The sequence below is a fragment of the Euleptes europaea genome, chromosome 4, assembly GCF_029931775.1.
Source record: "Euleptes europaea isolate rEulEur1 chromosome 4, rEulEur1.hap1, whole genome shotgun sequence".
Lineage (NCBI taxonomy): Eukaryota > Metazoa > Chordata > Lepidosauria > Squamata > Sphaerodactylidae > Euleptes > Euleptes europaea.
This window is the reverse complement of record NC_079315.1, coordinates 90,362,650-90,386,832: the sequence shown is the minus strand read 5'-3', so window position 1 is coordinate 90,386,832 and position 24,183 is coordinate 90,362,650. Positions and strand designations below refer to the sequence as shown.

Genomic DNA, 24,183 nt, shown 5'->3' with positions numbered 1-24,183 from the left:
CCATAGGTAGGCTGGCACTTCAATTTTAATAAATACATATGCTCAGGTAAATAATTTGTATTACAGTCCTGAGGCACTACATAAGCTTCTACACCTCGGGACATAGGACACAATGCTCAGGTTCCTTCCTGCCTTCTTTTATAGATAGGGTTGCCAGGTCCCTTTTCGCTACTGGCGGGAGGCTTTTGGGGCGGAGGCTGAGGAGGGTGGGGTTTGGTGAGGGGAGGGACTTCAATGCCATAGAGTCCAATTGCCAAGGAGGCCATTTTCTCCAGGTGAACTGATCTCTAGCGGCTGGAGATCAGTTATAATAGCCAGGAGATCTCCAGCTATTACCTGGAGATTACAATACAAAATAGGCACCTCCGTGCCAATACCAAAGGTTAGAAAATCTGCAACGGAGTCTCCAGTACAAAAGTAGCAAAAAATTCTTATTGGTGCTTATACATATGACATCAACAATACAAGAGTGAAAGATACATATAAGAACAATCAAAGTGTGCTTTTGGGATAGTACCTACTATTGGACTTTTTGAAGAAAATTCAACATTTACTTGAAAGAACATGGCAATTGGTGCACTGAGACTGCACCTTACTTAGATTGTACATACTGTATATAACTTTGATTGTTCTTATATGTATCGTTGCAGATTTTCTAACCATTCCCTGGAGATTGGCAACCCTATTTATAGATGCAGCATCGAGGCTTGAAACGGGGCATGTCAGGCAGCAAATCAGCAGCAGAAACTTTAGTATGTACTTGAAATGATGGCCAAAATCCTGTTGACTGTTTCGCAGCTTCTAAAAGCACCCAGCCACTGTGAACACAAGACACAGCAACGTTAACTGGACCAAATGTGCCTGATGTCAAACGAAGAGTAACAAAAAACAAAACCCAAAATAAAAACGTTGAGTCAGCGTTTAAACGGTGAGGCAGCAGATCGATCCATTCGGCACTCGTGCCTTTCCGCCTAGCTCCAAAGGGAGAACGAGGCAGCGCAGCGGCTGCACGAACCCAGCCCCTAAGGTGATTGGGGGAAGCGTCGTTGTCCTTGCCGTTCTAAAGATTCGGCGATTGATTGGTCGAGGGTGCCGTTCCTGGGCTCGCGCTACTCTCCTTCGAACGAACAGACCAACGAACAAACCAACGGCTCCGCCGACTGAACGGCCTCGCGCCCGCACCGGGCATGCGCACTTCCAACTGTAGGGATGGGTTCCGCGCGTCAGCTGGCTGGCCGTGTGGAAAGGGCCCGCGGCATCCCTTCGACGCGACCGTGGCAGAGGCCCTGTCCCGGTCGTGTGGACTCCGCCTCTTGCGATGCTGCGGTGGCTGATAGGAGGGGGACGCGAGCCGCAAGGATTGGCCGAGGTAAAAAGCTCGGCGAGGGGCGTTTCCGGTGTTGTCGGTGCGCGGGGGTGCTGCTCTCCCGCGCCCACAATCTAGCACCGTTTTGCAGGGGGCAGGAATGGCTGCTGTTTTCTGGGTGACGAAAGCGCCGCTTCTGCCACGACGTATTCTTGGAAGGTTTTGCATTGGATTTGCCACTCTTTAGACGCACCTTTCCCCCATCCGTATTCTCAAAACTCAACAATAAGCCGCCATGCAGAGTTTTGAGAATTCAGATGGGGAAATGTGCATCTGTAGAGTGACAAATCCAATGCAAAACCTTCCATGAATAAATGGCCTGTGGCTCACGAAAGCTCATACCCTGCCAGAAAATATTTTTGTTAGTCTTTAAGGTGCTACTGGGCTCTTGCTCTTTTCTACTACTGCAGACAGACTAACACAGCTACCCACTGTGAACTATCTTCCCATGCATAATTGGATTGAAAGTTCATTATTTGGGCTGTGTGAAAGGGCAGTTTTGACGTAGGACATAAATTGGCTGTTACATTACATAGATCAGTGCAGCTGGCAAAGTACCCCCCCCCCCCGGGGGTGGGGAATAAAGACTAGACACTGGATTGGAATGGGTCCAGAAAATCAGTCTTGTCTGAAAGAACATGGAGCCATCCCACTCCCCTGATTCTAGTATGTTATCCAAGAAGTTATATTGAAAGCTAGCTGGTAATTTCCTGAGTACAGAGGGTTCAGGGAGGGAGCTGTGGGCAGCAACCAGTGGGAGGGGAGCTCTTATAGAAATTATGCTAATCAATTATGAGAATTCTTCACTTCAGAGACCCACTAGAGTGGTGATAGGGATTCAGTGATAGTACCAGTAATACCCTAAGGCAGCGGTGTCCAAACTTTTTTCATAGAGGGCCAGATTTGATGAAGTGAACATGCGTGAGTGCCGACCATTTTGCCTGACATTCTTTGAACCATTACAATTAAATTAAACATTAAATTAAATTGAAATTAAAAATTAAAATTAGCGTTTAAAATTAAAATTAAATGCTAATTAACCTCGCTCCGCCCCTTTCCTTCAGGGCGGACGTCCCGCTCCTTCCTGGTCCCTCTGTGACCTTAAGCCAGTCATGTCCAAAGTCCGGAATCTTGGCCATCTTCTGGACATGGAGTAGGTCACTGGGGATGTGGAAGGAGGTAGTTGTGAATTTCCTACATTGTGCAGGGGGTTGGACTAGATGACCCTGGCGGTCCCGTCCAACTCTTGGCCATCTTTGGGCATGGAGCAGGGGTCACTGGGGGTGTGGGGGGAGGTAGTTGTGAATTTGCTACATTGTGCAGGGGGTTAGACTAGATGACCGTGGTGGTCCTGTCCAACTCTTGGCCATCTTCTGGGCATGGAGCAGGGGTCACTGGGGGTGTGGGGGGAGGTAGTTGTGAATTTCCTACATTGTGCAAGGGGTTGGACTAGATAACCCTGGTGGTCCCGTCCAACTCTTGGCCATCTTCTGGGCATGGAGCAGGGGTCACTGGGGGTGTGGGGGGAGGTAGTTGTGAATGTCCTACATTGTGCAGGGGGTTGGACTAGATGACCCTGGTGGTCCCGTCCAACTCTTGGCCATCTTCTGGGCATAGAGCAGGGGTCACTGGGGGTGGGGGGGGGAGATAGTTGTGAATTTCCTACATTGTGCAGGGGGGTTGGCATCCGCGCCGTGCTCCCGGGGTGCGGCAACTCCGTGCCAGTCTCCAGCGGGAGGGGGGAGGGTCCCCGCCCCCAAGCCGGCTCCTGGGGCGCGCCGGCTCTGCCGGGCTCCCGTGGTGCTGGGTGGCGGAGTGGGGAGACCCCCGCCCCCAAGCTGGCTGCTGGCTTCGCGCCGGGCTCCCGCAGCTGGGGGGAGGGCCGCGGCCCCCCAGCTGGCCGGCGGCGTCCCAGCCGGCTCCCGGGGTGGCTTGGCTGTGCGCCCTGCTGCCGCTCTGCGGTGCGGCGGAGGGGGGAAACCCTTGCCCCCCAGCTGGCTGCCGGCTCCACTCTGGGCTCCCGTGGCTGGGGGGAGGGCCCTCCCCCCAGCTGGCTGGTGGCTCCCGGGGCAGCCTGGCTCTGCGCCCCGCTGCCGCTGCCCTGGCGGCTGGGAGGGGCCTGCCACCCCCAGCTGGCTGGCGGCTTCCTAGCCGGCTCCCAGGGCGCGCCAGCTCTGCACTGGGCTGCCACGGCCGGGGGTTGGCCATGGTTCCCAGGGCCTCTCGGCAGCTTTGCCCTTCTCCCCGGGGGCCGGATTCATCCGGTCTGCGGGCCGCAATTGGCCCGCGGGCCGGACTTTGGACATGCCTGCCCTAAGGGCATACTGGGATCCAGTTGGATCTATCAGTTGCTGGGTTGGAGCACCCATGGATCATCCATGCTAGCAGGACTCAGAGACAAGAATTCTGACTTTTGAAAGAATCAGTTCATAACAATGGGATAAACTAGTACCAAACTAGTCTTAAACCAATATACAAAATTGAGAGCACAGCATGATTCATGTTTTAGCTCAGATACATACTGGGATACTCCTATGGTTGTTATGCCATGGAAGCTTGCTGAATGACCTTGGGCCAGTGACGCACCCTTAACCTAACCTACCTCACAGGGTTGCTGTGAGGATGAAATGGTTGAGAGGAAAACAATGTAAGCCACTTTGGGATTCCATTGGGAAGAAAGGTGGGATATAAATAAAGTAAATAAATAATGTTGGCTGTGAAGGCCTATTAAGGAAGCCTAGTGCTTGCCTCTTAGGTTCTGAGTGCATTTCTATCAGCTCAACCAGGGGTATATGAGGCAGAGTGGTGGATGGAACACTAGGAGAAATCCTAAACTTTATGTGTGATGACTGGCAGTTCCTGGTCATAATTATGATGTGGCAACATAACAGTCCAAAATTAATGTATTACATTTATTGAGGTTTGAAAATACATTGGCTACTATACTTGATGGGAGTTATAACTGCTGGGTGCTATCTTATCTGCAGTGTACAAAATGAACAACATTTATTGATTTTAAAGAACCTAACACAACAAATTTACTGGTTTATGGGTTTATTTTTCTGACTGTGGATTTCTAGAAATCTGTGCAGACCTTAGGTGAAGAGCAAACACAAAATCCGTACACTGAGCTCCTAGTGCTAAAAGGTCATCATGATATTGTGCGGTTTCTAGTGCCAGTAGATGATTACAGGTAAGATATTACTTTTATAATCTCCTTTTGTACCATAAGGATTACTTCAATAAAAGTCTTTAAAATGGGTATTCTGTTTTATATCCTTTTCAGGTCTATGCTGTATGTTACCTGTTTCAGATACATACTGTTCCCTTTTGGTTGCAAACCACCTCTGTCAATTGGCTGAGCTATTGTGTCTCAAAAGCCTGCTGGAACAAATTCTAAGAACGCACACTTGCTGAAAACTGGAGAATGAAATAATAGGATGGGACAGTTGGGAGGAAATCAGAGCTGGCAACTAGCCAGGATTACCCCCAAGCACCCTGACAGAAAACACTGGAGGGAGGGTGAAGGTTTCTCAAAGAACTGGGGTGGGGGCGCTCTGCTGGTCTGTTTGTTCCTGTCCTCTGTTGAAGAGATCCTACATACGATTTAGCTTGCAAATTGATCTGTGGCATCTGCAGACAATTTTACAGTGCAATCCTAAACAGAATTATACCTTAATAAGACCACTGATTTCAATGGATTTAGAAGCGTGTAACTTTGTATTGCCCTGACCTGGATGGCCCAGGCTAGCCTGATCTCGACAGATCTCAGAAGCTAAGCAGGGTCATTCCTGGTTAGTATTTGGATGGGAGACCACCAAGGAATACCAGGGTTGCTGTGCAGAGGCAGGTATTGGCAAACCACTTCTGTTAGTCTCTTGCCATGAAAACCCCCAAAAGGGGTAGCCATAAGTCGGCTGCGACTTGAAGACACTTTACACACACACACACACACACACACACACACACACACACACACACACACACACACAACTTTGTATTGGATTGCATTTGGACTACTCTAAGCTTCTCCAGACTCCTTGGAGAAATATTGAGAGGAAGCTCCTATAATAATGTAGGAATTGTTTGGCAGTTTATAAATTTAATTGGGAGGACCCCTCCCCCCCAGAGCAGAGAAGGCTCTGACAGATGGAACAGGCTGTGGTGACTTCCTGAATGTCCATGTGTCTTCTTCCAATATACCTTTCAAACCACCACCACCATCTTTGCAGTTTCAACACTATGTTTTCTTATTGGAGTTATTGGCCAAAATTGTATCAGATGAGTGCAGCAAAATAGTGTTTTCACTTCTGGTTTTTGTCTTATGTGTGTTATATTTTTAACTTTATATAACACTCTGGCCCAATCCAGCTAAAGTTAGTCATGACAAATAAAACTTTAGTAAAGTGCTTTCAGTAAAACTTGGTCATGATTAATTTAATTAGGCCTCTGTGTTGCTGTATGTACCCTAGCCTGTTCATGATGATTGAACCATATGTAAATGACACAAGGTGTAAATAAGCCAAGTGATATCTTTGTCAATGATGTCTTTGTGGAACCCAGTGGGTCATATCACAAATCAGTCTTTCATTTTTCAATGTTCTTGTATCACACGCAAAGGATGATTCCCCACTGCTAAAGAGGAAAATCTATTGATTGTTATGAATACTGAAATCCTTGGATACACAACTATTTTTGATTAATATTATAGTCAGATTGCTTGAGAAGTTTTCAAGATGTTTTGAGGAAAATTTCCAAGCAAATTCAAAAGGGGATGAACTGTGGCTCAGTGGTAGAACATCTGCTTGGCATGCAGAAAGTCCCAGGTTCAATCCCCAGCATCTCCAGCTAAAAGGATCAGGTAGTAAGTGATTTGAAAGACCTCTGTCTGAGACCCTAGAGAACTGCTGCCAGTCTGAATACCCAATACTGACCTTGATGGACTGATGGTCTAATTTAGTATAAGGCAGCTTCATGTGTGTTTATCAGTTCAAAATAATGCATGTTTTATGGGCAGATTCTCAAGAGAGAGAGATAACTCCCCTCCCCGAAATAACAATGTAAGATATAAGAGATGAAACATTGCATACTCCTTGCACAGTGTAGTTAGCTGGGTATTCTAATTCAATTTACTGTCATATGCATATTGTTAAACTGGACCCCACCACCTTATTTGATTCTTTCTATTGCAATTAGCATTGTTCCTTGGTTTCTGCAGTGGATTTTATTTAGTTTTCATAGTTCTTTCAGTGCATTTTTGTCAACTGTTGTAAGCCAGGTTTCATGCTTCAGCTCTTTAGATAATATCATCTTATTGAGAATTTTGCAGAAGGATTTTCTTGTTTTCTCGGTGGCTCAACTAAAACCAGTGAGTGGAAAATTTTCTCAGATTGGTTTCTGAAGATACTAAATAAATCCTGTATCAACCTAACAGACAGCTGCTTTTCACTTCTTTTATTTTTTTGTTTTTGAACATGAAGAAAGGGTCATATTGATTGCAAGATCACTAAAGAAGGCTAAGCCTCAGCAAGAGTCTTCCAAAAATGGAATGAGATAAAATTGCAAGTAATACTTCAGCATTTGACACATTAAACTAGACTGAATTCATAACACATTTTAAGAATAGCTTTTTCTGTTGCTCGTTTGACCATTCGTTGCTCCTGCAGGAAACAGACAAGGTATAGAGGATGGTGATCATGACTGGAAAAGAATCAGGTGACCCATGAAACACCAGCTTGGTGAAAAGAATCCAACTGTAGGATTGAGAGTTTTGCCACGAGCCCTTTCACATGAAATCCTGCGCTTCATATTTCTAATTATTTTTTAAGAAAAGCAAGTGTATTTTATACATTGAGGTATAGACACTTTATTTTCACAATACTTTGTAAATTCTCTCAGGCCATGACATAACATACTATTGCTAATAGAATAGAATACAAAATAGAATACAAAAGTTCAGATTTGAGCTCTTTTTAATAAGAGGCTCCTCTGAGAATTTAGTAACTGTTGCCCATTTGCACTGAAATTACTAACACTTCATATATTATATTTTAGTATACACATATGTCATCAAAACATATTTGTAAACATTTGTGTCATAAGAACATGCATCACCTGGGATTGCTGCAGTTCCCTACTTACAGTATGCTCAACAAAACTACAATTTTCTCTGCACAGTGTATAGCACAGCTCTTAAATTACACATTACTCTGTAACTTGGCTAATTTGTCTGTTATAAGCTCATATAATTGGTCTACTTGCATGAGCAGTGTTATATGTGATGTGGGAATTCATACAATATGATGGCAGCAATCTCTGTGAGCAAGGGAGCTTGCCAGTATGCTTCTTTGTTTGCATACATTTCTGTGATGATATGAGTTTATGCCTCTCAGATTTCCCTGTTTTGCACAGACTAAATGATAAAAGTGCAAATAATTATCTTTAATTTGTAAAGAGTATAATGAAAGAAAAATGTCCTAATTGTATAGGTTTTTCATGTTGTGGTTTTTACTTTTGGGATTTGCTGTTTTTTAAATAATACTTTATGGTTGGTATTTTATTTATGCTCAATTTTATTTTCATATATGCAAAGCAATAGACTTTTAAAAAATCTTGTTCGTATTTGTGAAGATTTTAGACATTTATCTAAAGGACCAGTTTTTGCTAAAACCTGACCATCTATATTTTAACAGCAAGCTAACTTAATAGTTATTGTTAAGTAACTGCGTACTTTTAGGTACTATTTAACTATAAGCAGCATATCCTTCAAATATGTATGTTTGATTTTTGATTTGTTGTTTACTAGGTTTGCCTCTGCAGGTGATGATGGAATTGTATGTTTGTGGAATGCTCAGGTTTGTTTTTGTTTAGAAATACATTGAATATATTTAGTTTAGTGAACGTAATTTCTTGTACTGCTTTTTTGCCCCTCTGTAGGCACTCACAAGAGTAAGGATAATAACAATAGGCATGGATTGAGGTCAGTTCAAATTGGAGACACGCAATTGAAGCTACTGTATTACCTAAATATAAATTGGCTATCAGAAGTGAAAATTTGATTAAAAGCAGATGTGCGAATTAATGATTGCAATTTGTAGATGCGTGCAATAAAACTAAGTGACTATAAACTGTTAGTTTGATCAGCATTAGAAAAGTCGGAGGCATAATAGGCATCCTGATAATCAGTTTATTCTGGCAGTCTGAACTGAGACAAGTGTGATCTGGTAAACTTCATATACTTTTAAAAACCTCTGGCAAAGCCTGTCATCAAAACTCCTGCCTCCGTGTAGACGTCATGGAGTGAGAGGATGGCTTTAAACATCAAGGAGCAAAGTGCAGAAGTAAATGGATAGTTTTTGCAATGTAGTGGTGTTCCACAGGGGTTGGATTTTTTAAAAAAAATCTTTTTAAAAAAACTTAAAATCCAGCAACTAAATAAAAATTTAAAAAAAGAAAAAGATATACATAAAGTAAAGACAAAAATATAAAAATATGGTGGTAAATCTACATATAAGTGCCTATAAACGGTTTCCAAATATCTACAAATAAGTCCATACTTAATTGCTGTCTATACACCATGTGTTTAAACATTGATAGAGTTCTAAGGATTTCAATCCATTGATTTACTGGAGGTGGGCTTTTATCTTTCCAGTAGTTTAAAAGTACATAAGCATCCTTAAAAATCAATGAACATTCTAATTCAAAAATGGTATGAGTAATAACTTCTTCCCAGAAAAACCAAATGACTGGACATAGCCAAATCATATATTTAAGGCATGCGTCCTGCGGGTTATAATGCCAACAATTAGACACTCTACCTAGTCCTTTGCTAAAGAGTTGCTGTGGTGCCCAGTGTATCCTAAACATCATTTTTTGCTGAATAAGGGATGCTGTGAGAGACCAGTTATCATCAGTGTGGGACCTATCCTGTGGAGTTCCACAGAGTGCAGTCCAATCTCCTATGCTTTTCAGTCTCTATGTAAAGCCCTTAGGACAAATCATTCATAGCTTTGGGGTTGGATGTATACATAGCCCAGATCACATCAGTATATTAACCACCTATAAATATATGATTCACAGCATTAAGACTGAAATGCTGATTAGTTTTTTAAAAGAGTATTAGCTTTCGTTGTAACAAATAGCTAGAAAAAAACTGAATACAGAGTTTAGTTTTTGAATGCCCCAATTATTTACATTGATCCTTTATAGAATTTTGTTTACACTCAGCACATTTATTATGTTTTTCTTTTCTTTTCCAGACTGGAGAGAAGCTGTTTGAGTTACATGCACACACTCAAAAAATCACAGCTCTTGCAGCTTTTCCTGTATCTGATGCTTGTGAAGAAAAATGTCATATGATTTTGACAGCAGGTGCAGATAGGACTGTTATTGTATCCTTTAATCTCAATATAATTAGGCTAAACGTTGACGGGATAAATGAAGAGATGGGCTAAGGCATCAGAGGTGATCGTGGCTACTTGTTAAGTGTTCAGGGCTGACCAAATTTCTGTCTGAGGTGATGAATTGATAAGAGAAATTCCTGTGCTTCCATCATTCTAGAAAAAGGTGGTCCACATGGGGGGCGGGAGATTCTGCATACAGAGCTCCTTTGCTGCATGTGCAGAAAGCTGCTGTAGGGAGTGGAAATTTTTGTAGTTGCATGTACTGTAGGAGATTCTGTTGAGAGACCCTGTGCAGTCTCTTCCCCCCCCCCCCCGCTATGTGAGGAAAGAGATGTTTGTGGTGCACCCTTAAGTGCACATGCAAGCACTGCTGTGCTGGGAATATTTGGATCATGGTGACAGAAAGCAAATGAAAGCATCTAGTTACATCTTTCCATTGTCCTAGTTCTAACCCCAAATATAAGCACCTACAACTTGGGGGAGTTTCAGGAGGAATAACTTATTGGGAAATCTTCCCCTCCAATAGACAATATATCTTTAGGGGCTTGAGCCCAACCTGCTCAGTCCCCCCCCCCTTTTACTGACATTCCTTCAGTATTTCATGCCTGAGTCCTCATCACAGTGTTTTCTAAATTCATCTTTTAATTTACTGCTTCTGTTAATTTACTGAGTCATATTTTTCTACGTGTCTGGGGAGTCCTGCCAATATCCTTACTTTGTCTGTGGGTAGTCCTGGTTCGCTGCCTTGCTGATAGGTGCCTGACTAGGAGGTTTGGTATTAGAGGGAGGCAAGCTAGGCCCACAATGCGGAGGGAAAGGGGATGATAAATAATTCAGAAATTTCCCCTGACCCGCCCCCAAAACTTTCCCTTCAACATACTAGCTCTTAGGGGCTTTGGCAAGCAGAGTTATCATCCCCCTCTTCCCTCGCTCCCTTGAACTGACTCAACCGCTCTCAATGTTCCGTACCTCCTGGTTCACAGTCAGTTCTTATTAGGCTGTTTTTAAAAAAAATATTTTCATAGCAGTATATTTCTGTATACCTGTGGATCCCTTGAGCATGTAGAAACCCTGTTTATATTGGTTTCTATTATCTGATGCTTTTATGATTGGTATGATGCACCCCAGATACAGTGACAAGCTGTGGACCTGCAAGAAGTCTTGGGTGGTGTGAATGTTTTGGCAGTCCTGCACTGTCATGATTTCCAGGATCCTATATGTTGTTAGGATCTTGAGTAGGCTAATTCCCCTTTACTGTAGCACTCTCTACATTCTGTGCTCTTGGAGCATATTCAGTCCTCATTAGGCTGTTTGGTGTGGAAACCTCTGCCTTTGCTGTGGGTGACCTGGTTTTGTTGCTTTTGTGATTGGCATGAGGACTAGTAAGTTTACTGATGACAGTACAATGTTAACCTTGTTGCCATCTTCAGTTCCTTAATGAACAAAATCAGGTTTGGGATTGTGACAATGGCAGTCAAATTCATAAAGTATCCTGCTTTCATTCCACTGTAAAGGTAAGTGAAAATGGAAGTGACTTTGATTTTGCACATTGTGTTACCCAGTCAGAGAATCCCTCGATAGCTGAGGAGAGCTCTGGTGACTGCATTTGATGTTTTTTCCTCCTTCATAATTTTTAGCAGCTTGTGTTTTCAGAGCAGTTAGGCTACTTTTAGGGCTGAGGTCTTACTATGTAAAGTTGATAATTGTCACTGAAAAAATCCCTGAATAACTTTGTTATGGAGCACATATCTGATGATCTAATTTGGTTCTACAGTGTTTGACAGTTCTTCAAAGGCTGGATGTATGGTTATCTGGAGGCAGTGATCTGTGTGTTTGGAACCGAAAATTAGATCTGTTATGTAAGACAAGTCATCTTACTGATTCAGGTAAAAAAAATTGAATTAGTCATTAGTGATGACAAAGTGCAGGTAACATGGATCTACATAATGATACAAAATCAGCTTGGGAAAGACTCTTTAATTCTAAAGATAACATACATTAAAATGCCCTCTATTTTAAAAATGTCAATGTAATCATTTTTGAATTAAGAGTACTCTGGGTCTCCTGTGTCCTATGAATTTTAGAATATGTCAAACTTCAGTAACTGTACATTAACTTAACTGAGCTAGGTCAATATGTTTAAATCACCAATTTAATATATATCCCTTTGGAAATGAAATTTGACTATTTCCACGTAAGTCATGTACTCAAGGAGTATACTTTAAATGTAAGATTCCAAGCAACCATGTAAGTATTGTATCTTAAATAAGCATTAATTTACAGAAAATACACATGTTGCTTTTACAGTGTTCTTTTGTGAGAATTTTTTGAAAAGGTGGTTAAACTAGCTCAGTTTACAAGCTGAACAAATATGCTAAATTAAAAGCAGAACAAGTCTTTTAAGTCAAGTACAAACAAGAAGCTTTCATATGGCTTAGTAATAGGCTATTATTATTTACTGTTATAATTTTAATAATAGAACTATTTATTATAATAATTGGTAACTACCTGCTTCGCAATTTTGATATTCATAGTCCTGACTTCAAATTTTCTTTAGCAAGAACTCTGGAAATAAAGGTAACCATATCTTGGTAGCTTTAAGTAGCCCCCTAGTGAGGTGGTCAAATGGTTTTATTGATAAATCACTATTGGGATGTTGTTAACTTTTAGCTGGTAATAATTTTTTTTGTCTCTTTTGATAAAGATATCAGTGCAATGATTGAATTGCCGAAAAATTGTGTTGCAGCAGCTGTTGGCAAAGAATTGAGTGAGTATCACCATAAATACTGAAGGATAAATACTTGAATTTTTATTCACAGCAATACATTTCAAGAATACTATTTTAGAATGGTGGAAAACTTGCCTTATACCTATTTCTAACCATAGGCCAGATGCCAAATATCTGCCTGACCAGTTCTGTTCATTGAAGGGATTTTGTGCTTGAATTCCTCAACTAGCAAACACTCTTTTCAATAGTAAGAATCAATTTGTGATGTCTTTTTTTCTTTGAAAAGGACATGCCTGAACTATATGCTGGGTGGCTCTTTGGATCCTTCACAGTCATTAGTTTTGTTACAATTAACTTAGGACTAGCAAATGAATTGCATATTTTCTTTTATAAAATTCAGTAGCCTCTAGGAATATACTTCTAGCATAATACATCCCTGGTGGATTTTTGTGAGTCTCACACATATATATTTCGCACTTTGTACAATAACTGATTCTATTGCTAATAGACCCGTTTTGAGGAGGGACATTTTTTCCAGGTTTTTTTGGGAGAGGGCCAGGAATTTTTGGATAAAAATGAAATATATTTAACACTTTCTTATCAAATCTAAACTTACATGATTGCTTTAAAAGCTTAGCATGCATAATATATAACTTAGCTAGAAAATAAAATTGTTTTATTTGGCATATTTATGGAATTCAGAAGTATAAATTGCTGAGTTTTATAAAGCAGAATGGTGAATATACACATACTGTAGAGAGCTGCAGTTCTGCACTCTTTCTATAGATATAAAATACATTGCTGTAATGATGTCTCAGTTGCTGATGAAACAAAATCCTGGGGGAAATGGCTGCCTCAAGGGACTGGGACAAGGAAAATGTGGGTGGAATCCAGAAGATCTGATTTCTCATCCACATGGGTGCCAGTCTGGCTGTCTTGCAATCTTCCTGAAACGTTGCATCAAAGCAGGTTTGGAAAAGGTTTCAGTAAAACTTGGGAGGTGCATGAAAGCACCACAGTACAATAAAAACGTGTTTTTAAAAAAAGAAAAGAAAGCACCACAGTACTGTGAGGAAGTGGGGGGGGGGGTCCCACTTCTCAGTGGCATCCAAGCCATGGTAAACAAGCCATGTATAAGTGATTGAAGTATTGCAAGGGCGAATATAATTATCACACCAACTGCTCCACCAGTCAGGTGACCAGCATGATTAGTGGAGACACTGCTGATCATATATGGATCACCAGATCAGAGCAAGTCTGCTCTGCTTACAGACAAAAATATAGTATCCTAATAACATAATGGAGGAGAGAAGGCAGCATGGTATAGCCCGATCTCATCAGATCTCAGAAGCTAAGCAGGGTTGGTACTTGGAAAGGTGACCTCCAAAGAAGACTTTACAAAGGAAGGCAATGGCAAACCACCCCTGCTTCTCACGTGCCTTGAAAGCCCCTTGCTGGGGTCACCATAGGTTGCTGCGACTTGGTGGCAGTTTACACACTCAATAAGCATCTTGATGCCTTTGTAAAAATGTTGTCTTCCTTTTTCTTCTCAGTAATTCTTAGATTGAAAGCTTCCAAAGATGGAACTGAATGGGATGTCTTTGAAGTGAAACGACTTCTTGACCATCAAGATAATATTCTATCGCTGATCAGTGTCAGTGGTAAGACTATATTGCCATTTTTATTGTCAGTGTTCTGTGAATTACAAAATGTCTTTTGTTACCACCCACATAGATCTATATGTTTTTTGTTTGCTTTTAAAAAAGACCAGCTGCTTTGTATCAGACTCTTTTTTGGCATCTCCTCAAATTGAATTGTGCATATTCTCAGAATTTGAATGCATTTTCCTTTAATAAGTTGATATAGCAGCCATCATGTACCCAGATAAGCAGGCCAGCTCAACCACCAATGTAAAAAATTGCTGTGGGATGGACAGTGTTTACCATGCTTAGCAAGAATATTCATATGATATTTCTACACTTTGGAGGGAAGGTGGAATGGTATGGCTCGGTCTTCTCAGATTTCAGCAGCTAAGAAGAGCTAGTACTTGGTTGGGAGACCACCTAGAAGACTCTCCAGAGGAAGACAATAGCAAGCCACCTCTGCTTCTCGCTTACCTTGAAAGCCCCTTTCTGTAATACTGTAAATGTGTGCCAGCAGGTAGGTTAATTAAAATTTGTGTAGGCTGGGAATTTTTGTGCCATTTTTTACGTGGCTGATTTACAGCACATTCCTGGGGGGGTGGGGTATGACTGCAGCAGCTGGGAAGGCACAGCTGAGCAGTCTCCTCAGAGGCTTCCCAGCCACCAAGGAGAGGAAAAAAGACTTTTTTACGAAATGAAAAAAGGCTTTCCCCCCCATGGAAAAGTGGGGCTGCCGCCATTTCAGGAGGTGTTCCTGGGGTGAAAGTGGTTTGGAAGCTGCCTAATGGCAGTTCCGCCCCCAAAATGCCTCCTGGGATGTCGGTGTGGGGACTTGCGCCGGAAGAATGCCGGCAGCAGGCCCCGCTGGTGCTCGAGTCCCGCACTGCCGCCGTGGTCCAAGGGGGCTAGCATAAGAGCCCCAACACCGGCATACAGGCCAGTTTACATGGCACAAGTGGCACGGATGCTGGCGTAGGGGTCACACCAGCTCATAAGAGCATCCCCCCCTTCAGGAATGCACTGTTAATGTCTGATTTCTGGAATGGAGAGGTAGGAGGGCGCTGAAAGGATGTGTTGATGCCCTGTTTTTCTAATAGAGATTGTGGATCTGTTGCCTAGAAGCAGCTTATATTTTCCCACCTCAGAATGAGGGAGGGAGATAATGTGAGAAGAGGGCAACAATGGTTGGCTCAAGAGATGGTTGCCAGTCACTAGCTGGCAGTAAACGTGTTCTGTGGCTCTTGTAAGTTGATTGAACCAGCTGTAATGTGTTTTTCTTCATCTTATTAAGCAAATACCAATGTTATAAAAGAGGAAGAAAAACACACTACATCTCTCTTTTTACAGCAATATATATATATATACATGACTATGAAGTTCCACATTTCACTATTAAAATATCTCTTTGGTGCACAGTTGAAATGAAAGGAAGCTGTGAAATTGCTCATTCATTTTATTGAGACATGCATAATGGTGCCCTTGTTCTCTTTTTTTGTTGCTGGATTTTATTAAACACAGAATTATCATATACAGCCAAATTATTTTAATGAATGCATTGGGGGTTATTTTTGATTAATTTGTAAAGAAATTTCTGTGGATTTGGCATTTGTTTTTTATGGGGTATCTAATTTTTTATATTCCTAGATTTGACTTTTGCCACAGGCTCCCATGTGGGTGAGCTGATAGTCTGGGATGCATTGGACTGGACAATGCAGGCATATGAATGCAACTGGGATGCATCTCTTCATGTGGACCCACAACAAGAAATAAAATTATCATACAGCCAAAATAAAATTTCAATTCAGCATTTAGCATCTGATGAAGAGGTAAAAGCTTTAAACATTATAAAACTTAAGACCAATCAAAACTATAGCCCTCATTAGTAAATGCTTATTTAAATATGGGCTTTCAGCTTGTTGCTTGTGGTCGAGACGTTCCTGGAGGGGAGTGTGTGCCAGCGTCCTTCTTAGGCTGGAAATGGAACTCGCTAGGATGGAACACATAGCATAGTGGCATGTGTATGGGTTGTGCTGTTTTTTCTGAAATCAAAGTGGCAGCGAGCTAGGTACCGTATTTTTCACTCCATAAGACGCACTTTTTTCCTCCTCAAAAGTGAGGGGAAATGTCTGTGCGTCTTATGGAGCGAATGTGTGTGAATCTGGCCTCCGGGGAGAAGGGCAAAGCTGCGAGAGGCCCTGGGAGCCACGGCCGACCCCGGGCAGCGGCAGCCCGGCCCCGAGCCGGCGCCCCCGGGAGCCGGCTAGGAAGCCGCCAGCCAGCTGGGGGGGCGGGAGGCCCCTCCCAGCAGCCCCCCAGTGCAGCGGGAGCCCGGCACGGAGCCCACGTGCCCCGGGAGCCGGCTTTAAAGCCGCCAGCCAGCTGGGGGGTGGGATGCCCCTCCCAGCCGCCCAGCCTCGGGACCAGGAAGTGCTGGGGGCGGTGCGGAGGTTAAATTGCTCTGCGCTGCCTGGGCAGGCAGCGCAGAGCAGTTTAAACCACCACCGCCCCCCTTCCCGGGAGTCCCGCCCAACAGCTGAGCCTCGGGACCGGGAAGCGCGGGGGGGTGCGGAGGTTAAACTGCTCTGCGCTGCCTGCCCAGGAGTCCCGGGAAGGGGGGCGGTGGATCTTTAAACTGCTCTGCGCTGCCTGCCCAGCAGGCTTCCAGGGAGTCCCTGGAAGCCGGGCGGGGGGAGTCTTGAAAGTTCTCCACGCTGCCATCCCAGGCAGCTCAGAGCAGTTTAAAGACCCCCCGCCGGGGTTCTAGGGACTCCCTGGAAGCTGGCCGGGGGGGTCTTGAAAGTGCTCGGTGCTGCCTGGGATGGCAGCGCGGAGGAGTTTAAAGACCCCCCCGCCAGGCTTCCAGGGAGTCCCTAGAAGCCGGGCCGGGGGGGGGTTCTTGAAAGTGCTTGCGCTGCCTGGGATGGCAGCGCGGAGGAGTTTAAAGACCCCCGCCAGGCTTCCAGGGAGTCCCTAGAAGCCAGGTGTGTGTGGGGGTCTTGAAAGTGCTCTGCACTGCCTGGGATGGCAGCGCAGAGCAGTTTAAAGACCCCCCCCCCACTGAGCTTCCAGGGAGTCCCTAGAATCCGGGGGGGTCTTGAAAGTGCTCTGCGCTGCCTGGGATGGCAACGCGGTGGAGTTTAAAGACCCCCCGCCGAGCTTCCAGGGTGTCCCTAGAAGCCGGGAGGGGGGGTCTTGAAAGTGCTCTGCACTGCCTGGGATGGCAGCGCAGAAGAGTTTAAAGACCCCTCGCCGGGCTTCCAGGGAGTCCCTATAAGCCGGGCGGGGGGGTTTCTTAAAAGTGCTCTGCACTGCCTGGGATGGCGGTGGAGTTTAAAGCCCCCCCCCGGCCGGGCTTCCAGGGAGTCCCTAGAAGCCGGGCGGGGGGTCTTGAAAGTGCTCTGCGCTGCCTGGGATGGCAGCGTGGAGGAGTTTAAAGACCCCCCCCCCCACCGGGCTTCCAGGGAATCCCTAGAAGCCAGGCGGGGGGGTCTTGAAAGTGCTCTGCGCTGCCTGGGATGGCAGCGTGGAGGAGTTTAAAGACACCCCCCCGCCGGGCTTCCAGGGGCAGTACACCATTTGATTCAGAATATTTTTTTCTTGTTTTCCTCCTCTAAAAACTAGGTGCTTCTTAGTGAGTGAAAAATACAGTATTTTCTGTGGCATGGGATTGTCCCAAATGAGATTCATGAGCAAAATCACTTTGCATTTGTTCCTAATGTTAAGTAAAAATTAATTAAATGACAGCCATTTAAATAATTGCTTCTCATAGTCCACATTTCACAATGAAGTTACTCAGAAGCTTAAACTGAAGCTTCCTTTACAATAATCTTTTTACATCAGATTTGCAACAGGTAATTTTTTTTCTCCATTTGTATACTGCATTTTTGTCCACCAGGGCCCTCAAAGCAGCATACCAACACAAAGCCATTAAAATAATATCCTAAATTTAATTATGCAGTATTTTTATTACATATTATTAAATAAGACCCAATAGAAGCACACTAATTAGTAAAACAATGTTAAAGTGCAGTAAGCAGCAGGGTTTCAGAATAAACCATGTCCTGCTAGGCACTAATATGCCCCCCCCCCCCCAAAAAAAAAGTTTTAAAGGCCTTGAAAAGGTTCTGGAATGAAAATAAATGTCTGCAGTTGTGGCTTACCGGATGTTACTAGTGGTTGGAATATCATATTTTATATGAATTGGAGTATAACACAAAACGGTATTTTAGTAATTATAGTGGTGATTACAGTTTAAGGAGCAGTGTACCTCTTACTTTCTTAGTCATTTGGTAAAGGTAACAATGTCACAGTCCTGCTGGAAATCCATTACACAAAATAATAGTGTTATGTCTGTTTTGTTAAGATGTTCTATTGAATTTTCTTTACAGTGTGTGTTTGCTGCTGTTGGAAAGGGCATATACGTGTATAACCTTCAAATGAAGCGTGTGATTGCCTTCCAGAGGGCCGCTCATGACTCCACTGTCCTACACATTACAAAAGTTCCAAACAGGTGCAAGTTAGACTAAGTTTTTCATTCACTAAAAATATGTAAGCCTCTGAAAGATCAATAGGACCATATTTCATTTTTTTTAAAACCCTATTGTTCCTGTGCACCCCTGCCTCTAACCATGTCTCCCATATGTAATTCCCCTGGCAGCAGGACAAGCCCTTCTTATTCCTCAGCTGCCCTTTTTGAAACAGAAATAATTTTAATACTGAATAACTTGCAATGATGATATGAAATTAACAGGTACACAAAGTGTGTTCAGTAAGCTCATTCATCCGAAAAGAACCAAAACAAAATGACTACTAGCTGTTTTTGGGTCATATGGTATAAATATTACATTACGTCTTTAATAAAATAGAAGAGCCAACGTGAAATGCAATGACTTTTAAAATGGAAAACAGTGAAATCATATCACTCTGAACTTTCAGTGCCAGTTTTCTTTGATAATGATCTTACATGACTTTAAGAATTTGCATTGGCTATGTCTTCATTGAGAATTAGATGGTCTATCAGTCTCCCATATTATTTCATCTTGGTGGTATTTTATTGGCACCTTGACATGTTGAGATTATGAAGCACAGTAAAGCAGAGGAGTTTTGCTCATGGGATTGCAGATCTCCTCTCCCCTTGCTGACTCCTTCATGGTTCAGAAAGGTCCCCTGATTGCTCAGGAATAACATGGGGGATCAGCATTTGTTTTTATGGAGTGATATGCTTGAAAACCATTAAATAGGATTCAGTAGGTAGATAGAATTTTTGATGGAAGCATGTGCCAAAGAGTGGGTGCCACCACAAAGAAGATGCAGCTCCATGCAGAAGTCACATAACCCATTGCTGGAGGAGTGCAGGAGCCACAGCCCTGTGCCTCAGAAGCAAACCCAAGATGGAGCACATTGCTGTAGTTGGTATACAGTTTTACCAAAGCATGGGTACTGGAGCCATATCACTGTTGGAGTGATGTGGTTGAAGCTGGTTCATAAGCATAGCCTAGTAAAAGGCACTCGTGGCCAGGAATTCAACCGCAAAATGAGAAACTCTAGACTATGCAACTTATTCCTCAAGGTCAGTGAAATTTCTTCTAGGTCAGGCAGAACTGACATTCTTAGACTGACTATCGTAATACATTGGCTATCATCTAGCCCATAGCCATGCCCAGGTGTCCATTCAGAGACTACATTGCTGCTCGTGGATTTGATTAAAATGAAAAATAGCTGGTGTCATCAGCATATTGATGGCACTGCACTCTAAACTGAAGAAGGACCACTCCGAGTGGTTGTAGATTAGGGCTGTGCAACAAAACAAAACAAAACCCCAAACCATCGGTAAATTTCAGGTTTGCGTTTATTGGGCCCAAATTTTTTCACTAAACCCAAAATAAGCTGAGTACTCATACTGGTAAATGGGTATTCAGCTTTATTTCTGGGTTTACCCAAAGAAATTGGGTCAATTATAGTCTATGGAATTTATTTTCGAGGCTCTGGAAGTGGTGTTTTTCAAGGTAGAGTCACCAGATTTGCAGCATAGACACCAAGAGATTGCTCACCCGCACGGGTGAGGAAGTCTTCTTCAGAAGCCTGGTCAGCAGCTATTAAAGCTGGTGCTTTTAGTTGGAGGGTTTACCCCTCTGGACAAGACTGGGTGAGCCCTGTCTTTTAAATGACTTCCTCTACGCAGACTAGTCTTCTTTTGGGTGATGTACCTGGAAGGTTGGCCAGACTAAGTTAGCTCCAATAACACAACCCCTACCTCAAAAGGGCCCCGACTATGGGGTCCTGACAAAACCAAAGATAGAAAAATGGGAGAAGGCACAGAGCCGTACATCTGAGCAAAGGTGAATAGCCAAACACCAAAAAAGCCAAATACGTTTTTTGGCTTTTTGGGAATCGCCTATTTGGCTTCGGGCAGATTCCCAGGTTTTGTTATTCGGCCGAAAATAAACCTGATGGCTAATTTCGGGTTTATTTTCAGTTCAGGTGTATCGATATGCACAGCCCTACTGTAGATGTTAAAGAACACTGGAGGCAAGGTGAAACCTTGCACAACTGCTTAAATGGATTTGGAGCCAAAAGCAGTCTTCGTGGGAATGTTAGTTCTGGAGGGGTTTGATTAATTTTATGCATTTTTAACAAATTTGACCAAATTTACTATGTGCCAGTAAATGTAAGTATTTCATTTGGTTTTGACAGACAATTAATATCATGTTCAGAAGATGGCAGTGTTCGGATATGGGAATTAAGAGAAAAGCAGCAACTTACAGCTGAACCTGTTCCATCAGGTCTGTGTCTCTGGAGTGAGGATTATCTGCATAACATTTATTTCTTAAAATATGTATACCCCACTTTTCCATTTGGCTCAGATTTGGAGCCTTCCTGCAAGTTAATTGGCTCTTCTGTTGGAGGAAAGCACCTTAGGCTGAAGTAAGGTTAAGTATTATATTCAAACTTTAGAACAGGTAAAGGGGAAAAAACACTTAACCTCCTGACTTTGTGTCCTGGCTTCTACAGGGTTGTTGCTTGAATAGAACCTTCACTGATTATAATTAGTGGAGTTGGTCAGATGAGAAGTTTCTTTCTTTCCATGTATTTGTGGTTGGCTGTCATGTTGCTTTGGCTGTTATGTTGCTTTGTATGACTGGGCAGTGCAGGCATATGACCCAAGCAAACCAAAAAGAAACAAGCAGGTCATGAATAGTACTGGCCTGTTTGGAGTCCTATGAAAAACAGTTTAGTGTATTGCTCCCAGTATATCTAGTTCATTTGGGCAGATCACATATCCTGGGAGATCTAGGCATGTCCCGTTCGACACACAATCCTTTTGTTTTCTAAATACTTTTGGCTTAGTCTAATGTGTGACATCATTTGTATTCCAGGTTTTTTTAGTATTTGGGGATTTGGAAGGGCAACCAAGCAAGCCAACAACACAGCTAAAAAGGCACCAGAGAGTACTACTATTTATTCTTTGGATCTTACTGGGGATTTGATTGGGCACTCATCCGCTGTGCAGGTTTGTTGGAAATGGGAATAGTAAATGATGAATTTCAGCATTCCTTTATTTGAGGTTTGTTTCTATTTAAACATCAGTAATTTAGAACACCAGGGGAGAGAAACTGGATTTCTGTGAGCCTGTAATGGAAGAGAAAATGTTTACCCTAATTTGATCTTAGGGGGTACATTCACAAGGTTGAGCCATAAATAGAATTAATGTAGCAGCACACTTGGGAGAAAGCCAGATTTGCAGAAAAATACGAAAAGGTTATTTAAAAAAATAATAAATTGGGAGAGGGGGGCTAATCCTCCCCAAAACAGCAATGTCTGTGCATGCACGTCTGCCTCTCTCTCACCCTCCCACTCCCCCCCACCTGTATCTCTATGGGTGGTATTTTAGGTTGCTGTAGTAACCCAAAAGGTGCTAGACAGTAGACTGAGATGAGTTGAGGAGAGGGGAGGTGAAAGATTATGGGGTAATGTGGGAGGGGGAGGAGAGCAGATGGGAGAAGGCAGGAACATGAAAGAGTGATGAGACAGAGCAGGTGGGCAAGAGAACGGATTGGAAGACAGGAAGACTGGAGGAAGAAAAAGAGCTAGGAAATGAAGGGGGAAACTAGAGCAAGAGACAAAAAGCAAGCAGAGAGGGACTGAAACAAGGAGGGGCAGCTGGGGGAGAGAGAAAATTATCTGGCCCTTGAGTCCTTGACATTCTCCCCTTGTCTTATTATGCATTTACTCATACAACATGCTGCCTGCACAGAATTCACAACTGCCATATTGCAGCTCTTTATTACCAAGATTGGTAATTGCAGGTTTTTCCAGAGGTTTATGAAGTGTAAATGTAAAAAACACAAAGTTAACCTAAGTTAATTGAAACCAGCTGATTAGAAACAAACAAGTGATGTGTTAATTCCTTTCCAATGGATTACTCCTACCGTATATACCCGTGTATAAGCCGACCCGCGTATAAGCCGAGGTGCCTAATTTCTCCCCCAAAATGGGGAAAAATTAGGCACCCGCGTATAAGCCGAGGGTCGACTTATAACCCCTCCCCCCCCCGCAGGCTTACCTCAATCCAGGTGTGCAGGCCGGCGCTGGCCGGCAGGGTCCTCGCTGTGCCCGGCAGGGGCGGCGACGGGGCCTCCAGAGGCCTCTGGAGGCCCTTCCAGGCCGGCGCCAGCCGGCAGGGTCCTCACTGCGCCCGGCAGGGGCGGCGACGGGGCCTCCAGAGGCCTCTGGAGGCCCTTCCAGGCCGGCGCCGGCCAGCAGCAGCCTCGCTGCGCCCGGCAGGGGCGGCGACGGGGCCTCCAGAGGCCTCTGGAGGCCCTTCCAGGGCGCTCCTGGCCGGGGGAAGCCACGCGGGCACGGCAGCAATGGCGGCGGAGGCGGCGATGGCGGCGGCGGTAAGTTCCCTCCTCCCTCCCTCCCTCCCCCCTCCCCTACCGTATTGACCCGCGTATAAGCCGAGGCCGGCTTTTTCAGCCCTTTTTTTGGGCTGAAAAACTCGGCTTATACGCGAGTATATACGGTATTTTAATTAAACTACCTGCCACCGTAATAGGTGATAACATAGGCCACTTTTTACTAGTGGATAGAGATCCAAGTATGACACTGGCAGTGGCCAAGTATCTGTGTAGTGTACTACAGTAAGAGGTGTAAATCCCTCAGATGAGTAGGTGTCTTTCCACGAGAAGACAGGGTTTGGATCAAACTTCATGTTATCTTGAGCTTGCCATTTTCTTTGTATGTGAATTACCTTTTTTGACCAACTTTTTATGGTGCTGAACAAGGCCAGATAATTGATCACATGATGTTAATAATGTTGTTTTCATTGCAGATGTTCCTTTATTTTGGTGAACATGGTCTGGGAACGTGCTCTGCTGATCATCTCATTATTTTGTGGAAAGATGGAGAACGAGAGTCTAGAATGCGTAGCCTGATGCTATTTCATAAATTAGAACGAAGTGAAGACTTGCAGCTTGGGCTCTGAGATCATTTAACAAGAGATAAGTGTATTTATGAAACAATATGAAATTGTACAATGCAATTCTATGCAGAGTTACACTAGTCTAAGCTCTTTGATTCCACTGTTACAGTCTCAAGTGCTAAAAATAAATTTAAAACCCTTATAATTAAATATGTCTTGATGTCATTGAATCTGCAGTTGATATTATTAGACAGGTGGAAATTGTCTGAGGACTTTAAGTGCTGCTCTTTGTATATAACACCTGCTTTAACTCTGTTCTTCCGGATTATCATTGTAGTTTTGGGATTACTCCATAACATCAAGCGTGTATTAGATTGATCCTGAATTTTTCCAAATATTCTTGCTTGCCATTTTAGTGTGTGTGTCTGTCTGTTATGTTGGGAACCTAAAGTGTTGCAGGCCAACAAAGGTTAAAGCTGTTATCTTTGTAGTGTAGGGCATTAAGAGAGCCATTAGAGAGCCAGTTTGGGGTAGTGGTTAAGAGCTATGGTTTGGAGCAGTGGACTCTGATCTGGAGAACCAGGTTTGACTCTCCACTCCTCCATATGAAGCCAGCTGGGTGA

The 24,183-nt window shown here is 43.5% G+C and overlaps 1 protein-coding gene across 1 annotated transcript; it reads left to right on the top strand.

The window, feature by feature from the left end:
• The first annotated feature begins 1,309 nt into the window (after window positions 1–1,309).
• WDR41 (WD repeat domain 41) lies at window positions 1,310–23,653 on the top strand. The gene is made up of 13 exons (XM_056848136.1): window positions 1,310–1,369; window positions 4,447–4,559; window positions 8,172–8,220; window positions 9,625–9,756; window positions 11,220–11,282; window positions 11,543–11,654; window positions 12,473–12,535; window positions 14,050–14,157; window positions 15,784–15,965; window positions 18,528–18,649; window positions 20,833–20,921; window positions 21,516–21,649; window positions 23,471–23,653. Exons 1-13 carry the CDS (start codon window positions 1,319–1,321, stop codon window positions 23,621–23,623), a joined length of 1,371 nt encoding a protein of 456 aa, XP_056704114.1. The 5' UTR covers window positions 1,310–1,318; the 3' UTR covers window positions 23,624–23,653.
• The last annotated feature ends 530 nt before the right edge of the window (window positions 23,654–24,183 follow it).